This window comes from Monopterus albus, unplaced genomic scaffold, assembly GCF_001952655.1.
Source record: "Monopterus albus unplaced genomic scaffold, M_albus_1.0 scaffold35.1, whole genome shotgun sequence".
Lineage (NCBI taxonomy): Eukaryota > Metazoa > Chordata > Actinopteri > Synbranchiformes > Synbranchidae > Monopterus > Monopterus albus.
Genome location: NW_018127915.1, coordinates 1776684 through 1783943, shown reverse-complemented (window position 1 = coordinate 1783943; position 7260 = coordinate 1776684). Strand labels below are relative to the sequence as shown.

General features: G+C 40.1%; 1 protein-coding gene across 4 annotated transcripts in view; it reads right to left on the bottom strand.

Moving 5' to 3' along the window:
* The window catches only part of atp2a1 (ATPase sarcoplasmic/endoplasmic reticulum Ca2+ transporting 1), a 29039-nt gene extending 26091 nt beyond the window's left edge, over nucleotides 1-2948 (bottom strand). For 2 of the 4 annotated variants that reach the window (XM_020597802.1, XM_020597801.1), the window contains exons 1-2: nucleotides 2836-2948; nucleotides 2151-2231 (exon numbers count right to left, since the gene is read on the bottom strand). In XM_020597802.1, coding sequence (XP_020453458.1) covers nucleotides 2151-2231; nucleotides 2836-2917 — 163 coding nt within the window. In that variant the 5' untranslated portion in view covers nucleotides 2918-2948. Of the gene's footprint in view, nucleotides 1-2150; nucleotides 2235-2835 lie in introns of those variants that run through there. The other 2 variants (XM_020597805.1, XM_020597804.1) reach the window with 2 other exon arrangements.
* Between the last annotated feature and the right edge of the window lie 4312 nt (nucleotides 2949-7260).

The window sequence follows — 7260 nt, the reverse complement described above, 5'->3', positions numbered from 1 at the left end:
ATATTTAATTTAAAAATCAAACTCACACCAACTTTTACTTGAATTCACCTGTTAAATATGCAAGAATAAACATAATTGTGTAGTATTATGCCTCTCTGCCCTATGGTGCATCTCCCTCTGGCAGGATAGTTGGAGGAGTTTAACATTCTTGGCGCTTCAGAGTATATTTAACCCTGTGGTGCCCTGCCGGATGGCCTCACCATATATGTGCCTGATTGTTGGCACAGTGGGAATGACAGGGTGCACAGGGTTGGAGAAACAGCAGCGATGACAGGATGACAGATGAGCACTGAGCAAGAGGGAGGGACTCTACTATGAAGAAGCTCAGCAAGAGAACTGACAGAGGACGGAAAAGCTCAGTGACAATAAGTATTTATCACCTACTCGCTTGTTGTTTACCAGTTGTGGCAGACTCTTGTTTTGGCCTCACCATTATCATGATAAAACAGACTGAAAACAGGTCAGCTATGACAAAAAAAGCTCCCTCTAATTTGCATCTGATTAGTGGCTTTTATCATAAAGCAGCACGCACACCCACAATGCCCACAATGTGTGTCAGAAGCTGTTGGCACTATGGGTGCCTGGTCCGAGACATTCTGTACAAGTCCTGCAGACTGAAATCAGCCATGTGAGAGAATATAGAAACGCGATCTTGTAGACACAAACGCAAACATTTCTAAGCATGTCACAGTACGTTCAAGTCTGAATGTGAGACAGATGGACAAACAGACACAGTGTATGGTATGTATCAGACAGGTGTGTGTGTGCACGGGTATGTAAGTCTGAGTGCAAATGCAAAGCTGCGTGTGTATGTGTGACAGGTGTTTAAACGGAATGGTGCTAAGCTTTAAGTGCTGTCCCGACCCAAGCCCTATTCCTGGGCCCCCCTACACACACATCCTTGTTTTTGTCACTTCCCGGGTCCCTACACAGACTTACATTCATTTCAAGGAGACTTAACCAAACCTTAACCAGAACTGCTACTTGTCTAACCTTAACCCTTCCCCTAATCTTAACCAAAGCCAACACTTGCTCTAAACTTACACCCCATCATTTTCATAAAATTGGACAAACTATGTTGTGGGGACCAGCCTCCAGTCCCCACAAGTGACTTCCGGTCGCCGCAAAGATAATAACTCTTGGGTTTTGGGCCACACAAGTATAGAAAAACAAGGCCGCACACGCACACCATAAAACAGGCAAATACTTGGACTGCTGTAGGGAATTTAAGTAATTATTTAAAACGTGGCAAACAATATGGCAATTTTTTCATAACACTTACACAAATATAAAAATATACAGACAGACACCCACATCACTGAACCACATTTAGATGTTTGTTTCCCAGAGGGTTATTTCATACACAGCAATTAACATCAAGACTGATGGTCAAACCCCCTCAGTCAAACCGCAGCTGTCCGGTCACAGCTTAGCAACCATAACGAGGGACGTCTCTCTGGCCTGTCAAGGTCTGCATTTCTCCAAATGTCAAGGTGGTGGCATGAGAAAGACTGTGGTGTCTTTTTTACCCTTTCACAGACCAAAAAATATAAATAAAAATACAATAACAAAAGTGTGAAGAATAGTTTAAAAACACTTCTGCCTGTGCTGCAAATGCAACCTAGCATTCTACCTACTAACCTCATCCACATTTTTTTTGTGTGGGATACATTAAGGGAAGCCCTTTCATGATGAGCACGCGTAGTATCAGCCCATCCTGAATACTTCTAGCAGAGTTTAGGCTCTTGGCAGCTCTGGCCTGCTCAGATGGATCTGGGAGCTTAACAGTACAACAACCAAAGCCAAATTTGTGGTATTCTTAAGATAATTTATGGAACCTATGCAGAATTATACTTAAGAGTTTCATTAAATCATTCTCTGTAATTGGACAGATGATGAGCCAAAAGGTAATGTAGTTATGTGAAATACAAAAATGTGCATAGTTGTGTGTGTGTGTGTGTGTGTGTGTGTGTGTATTTGGAGGACAAAATGACAGAAGTTTGGAAATTATGTTCTGGTCCAGGTCAGGTTCAGACATGTAGGTCTTCAGACTGTCCACAGCATTTATCTTTCTCTTTATCCCGCTGTTACTGGTATGGCCCTTTTATAGTAGCACTTTCACACTCAGCCATTAGCACCCTCATATGTACCTGTCTGATGTGTCTCCTGATGCTCATCAGGCTCTTCCTCATTTTCTGGTGTGCAGCCATGTGGTTGTGCCTCATCTGAAACTGAATTATTAAAATCAGAAATAAGAACAGCGTTACCCACAGCATATCTGACAATCAACAATTCTAATCATTTCTATACTGAACGCCCATCAACGAATCGTCAACTTTCGTCTGTCACTGCAGAAAACTGAACACTTAAAATGTAGCCACCTTAATTTCACGGACGTGTTGCTGAAAGTGGCTTGACTCAGTGATTTCTGATGAAGCCCAGGAATTAGACTGGTGTAGTAGACTAGTTTTGTGTGTAAAAATATCTACTAGAATACAGAAGAATTACAAAATGTCATAGGAATTCATAACACATAACATTAGCATTACTATCCAATATTTCACAATAGCTATTTTAAATATTTTACTTGATCACCAGCGCTCTCTGAACTGCAGGTTTTGGGGTTTGCACCCTACATAAAATCACTGTTTAATATTACGTGACAGATGAAACTCATTCACAATGCAGAGATATAATATACTGTGTATTTATGACTGATTGAACAGTTATTATCCTACTTACAATTTAAAAATGCTTCTGACAAAACAGGCCTACTTCAGATTAAATGTAATATGTAGGAAGTGATGCTTTGCCATTTCTATCATAATACTTTACCTGCTGCCCTGCTGATTCTTTGCAAAGCTGTCCCCTCCGGGGCCTCCAGCCTTTTCTCTCTATGCTTCCACTGGGAAGTCATTCTTTACTGTAAGCACCCAGAATGAAAAATGCATTAAAAAGAAGCGTGCATTACAATCTGAACATTACAAGTTATCGTACTGGATTAGCTTGTTTGTATACAAGTCATCACAGCCTGAATGATGCATGTTCCAGAACACAGCTAAATTAGAAGTTCATGTCACAAGCTGAAAGCTTATTTCATACTGCAAGCTAACGTGGAGGTTAACTTCTTTTACCTAACATTGGCTTCGTTAGATTGCTATATGAACGAAGTCAACGTCAGCTACTTTCTAAATGAAACTAACATCTGCATTAGTTTGCGATAACTTCATTCACATCACTGTATGGTGGCCAGCTAGTTAGCTAGCTACTGTAACATTGGGCCTTATGATAGCTAGCTAGTTAGCTAGCTAGCTAGCATACTGCGCTACTCTGCGCATTGTTCTGAAACATACATGGAGATTTTATTTTATTTGTTTTCTTATACTGCCCATATACTGTAAATCCCATTCACATGAATCTTTAATAATTTTCACAACTTCAAAAGACTTACCTGGAACCCTCTCACACGTTAAGGTCACATTTAGACGCTACCGTGTCACATGACACAAACAATAGGTTATTGCTTTGCATCACTTATTTTATTTATAATTCCAGTCAACAAAATCAAAAGTCACTTGGCCAGGAAGAAGAAGTCTGCACCTGGAAAAAAAAATGTGCAAAGGAAATCTGCCACTGTTAATGTTGTAAAAGAACACCTGTAGCGCAAAAACAGAGCATAGCATTTTTAAAATAATTTATAAAAATTTTGAAACACAAAAGTAAAAAAAACAAAACAAAACAAAACAACAAAGACATAATTCGTCAGCTTGTTCAACCTATGGTTTCTCACAAGATTTCATCTAACATTACAGCTTTTAGAGGTTTATTTGCATGAGCAAAGAACATTAAAATCATATAAATACACTTTCAAAGATCACATAAATCTGTGATGAATTGCTCAGCTGGTGCACGTGCCTAAAAATCTGTCAACCAAATCAGACAAAGCTATCAATCAAATTCCCACTTGTTTGGCAGTATGCATACACCACTGTAACTCAAAACAGACTTCTTTTCATTAGCCTAATAATGGATGTAAGTGGTGAATCTCAATCTATTTGGTGTACAGTCATGCAGTCAGGGATAACATGCGGGCAGGGCTGCTGGACCCTGGGGCCTTTAAATCACCTACAATATGTGTGGAGCTCAATTACCGCACTGGAGCCCAGTGCTGAAAGGGGAGCCAAGTAAATAATGTAATACTGTGTCCATCACTGCTGGAGCAGTTCTCTGTGGGAGCTTATGATGAGCACCCAGAGCAAAAATCAATGGCTTCGTAAGAAATAATACATTAAAAGAGATTTAATATTTAAATGCTAGATTAAATGGCCGTCTTTCTTAGGGTGGTAAAAAGGAAAGGCTTTTTGGGGGGGGGGTTAACTTTTGAAACATTTTATATCATGTTGAAATGTTAATGAAAATGACTTTTTCAATATGAAATATGTTCCCTGGAAAATACTGTACATGTAATTGACAGTAAGGGGTCATGGCTACAAAGGTCCACAAAAATAGCTGAACAGAAGGTGTCACTTCTCCAGAGCCAGTTGACAGCACTTTCTATTAATAGTGAGGATTGTCCTTGGGTATTTTTATAAAAGGAGATGGGGTGTGTGTGTATGTATGTGAATGTGTGTGAGGGAAGTAAGACAGAAAGGGATGAAGCTTTCTCAGAGAGGACAGATAGAAAAAAGCTCGTATTACAAAGATCTTACGCACCTCGCAGCTAATGTGCCAGACTTTGCCTTCACTCATTGGATTGTATCACTTTCCTCAAATCTTCCCCTCCATCCTTCTTCATACACTTGATGTCACTTATTCCATGTAGCTGTGTTTTTGCCTGTCATTTTCTCCACTGTGCCTTACACACACACACACACACACACAGTCATGTTTCTATCACTTCAAAGACTTATAACCACTACCTGCCTAACCCTAACCTTGACCTTCACCTAATTTTGTGGGGACTTGCTTTTAGTCCCTAAAAGGAGTCCCCGCAGTCTAACAGTGTAAACAGATATACTCACCAGCCTCTTTATTAGGTACACCTGTACAGTTTTATACCTGTCCAGGGTGGCCTCTTGCCCAGTGTCAACTGGAAGTGGCTCCAGTGCCCCTGCAACCCTTTTCAGGAATAAGCAGTACAGATAATGGATGGATGTACAGTTGCATGCAATTCAGTGCAACACTTCTGCCTTAACATCAGTATTTATGAAGCTCAAAATGTTTCAGTTTTGGTGAAATAGATGTATAAATACTGTGTATAAGTACTGGACTACATTATATTCAGAGGTGTTCCTAATATTATAACCCTCTGTATGTAGCTGGGGAGGACAAAAATATAAAGACACCTCTGAATCTATCTATCTAATAAAGTGGCCAGGGAGTGTATGTTCCCACAGCATGAGTAACACAAGTATATACAGCGTGCTCTCACACACGCCCCTGGTCTATTTTTAGTGTGCTGTGGGGGGGTTGAAGGTAGAGTTGTGTCAACCCCTTGTCTTACAAGGACACCCCCCCAACCCCATGTGGACATGGTTGCCTAGAAATCAGCAGTGTTTGCACCTAAGCTGTGAAGGTCCAGCGCACAATCCACACCTGCCCTTCATCATTTTAATTATCAACATCACCATCCCCTGTCCTCCTTCATATCATCACCATGATATCATGGCTCAGATTGCTAATGTAGAAACGTGGAGAGGAGCTCCTGGGCTAACTGTGTCTTCGTATGTGAAGAGAAAACTGACAAGAGTCAGAAAACTGACATGCCAGCTGGAAAATGTATATAGTGTTCTTGCTTTTTAGAATGCAAAGCATGTGCTGAGGTGTAAATTGTTTTTATACAGTGTAACTTTGAATACAGAGTTTTCATTTTTATCAAACACATTTCCCTTATGGAAGCATCACATGCCTGTAAACCATTTTAAATGGGTGACCATTGCACGGTACCTCTCGGTCTAATTCACAATAGTGCAACAGCACCACAAACTACTTCCAGCATTTCTTATAGAAGACCGAAAATTGTCAGTTTTACGAAGGGACAATTTATTGCAGGACTGTTGTAATAGACCTCACCGGTTTTACCTTGGTGTACCTAAAAAAAACTGCCAACAGAGTGCAGCCGATAACCAGAATTGTGCTGAAGGCTGAAAGTGGCTGTATGGAAATTTTGCATCTCTCTCTCCTCCTCTTCACCTTGTCACAGTTGAATACAAACATCATTGGCCCAAAACGATATCGCAAACCATCTCAGAATTATTGCAGTGTACAGGCAGCTTGCAAAAATATGTTGACACATTAAGCTTTGAAGGGTTAGTCTGGCATTTTGGGAAACACATTCATTTGGGTGCAATGAGATAGATAAGAAGAACAACACCTATCTGTCATCTGTATCAGTTGTGTTTCTTATGTACATTTTAATAACTATAATGACACAATTATGCAATAAAGGTGTGTAACTGCTGCCAAATGAGCACATTTCTCTTTATTCCACTGAAAAGTAGTGGTTATCTCTGCAATCATCTTTGCAGTTATTATACCAACTCAATTTGAACATCATCTTTACAGTTATCTATATAATCGCACACTGTTGCATCATGATTCTCATAATAGCCGTAATAATAACAATCACCATCATAATTACTATAATCTATCTTTGTCAAGTCACCATGTTACCTGATTTTAACCCTGGCATCCATCAATATCATGTCCAATTAGATTAATTATCCTGCAGTGACAGAAAGGGAGCAGTGCAAAGTGTGACAGTGAGCTGTGATAATGATGACAGGGCTAAAAGGCAAGTGGAAGAGCTGAAAGGTCGAGGCCATTAGTAAGAGACAGGTGCTGGAGACAGAATGATGTGCTGGAGGAGAGAAGCATAGCATCATTGTGCTGCAGGCACAATTTCTGGAGAGAATAAGTATCAATACAGTCTGCAAACAGTGGAATCTGTTAAAATATAACAGCAACACAAAATTTGTAAGTAAATGAATGAATGAAATGTTTTTCAGCTGAAAGATGCTGTCAAGCTCCATAAAACCGAGGGGAACTGCAGAGTTGTAATTCTTCATGCTTTCATCACTCCAAAAGAATCATCTGTTACCTGTCAGCTTGTGTGTAACTGCAAATAAATACTTACCTGTCACTTAACAGCACACACCTGTTCTGTAGCCACTTACCTGTGAGTTCCTGTTATCTAGGGACACCAGCTAGTCTCTGTAGTCTCCTGTTTGGTTGTTCTGATCATCATCTGCTGTTCACCAT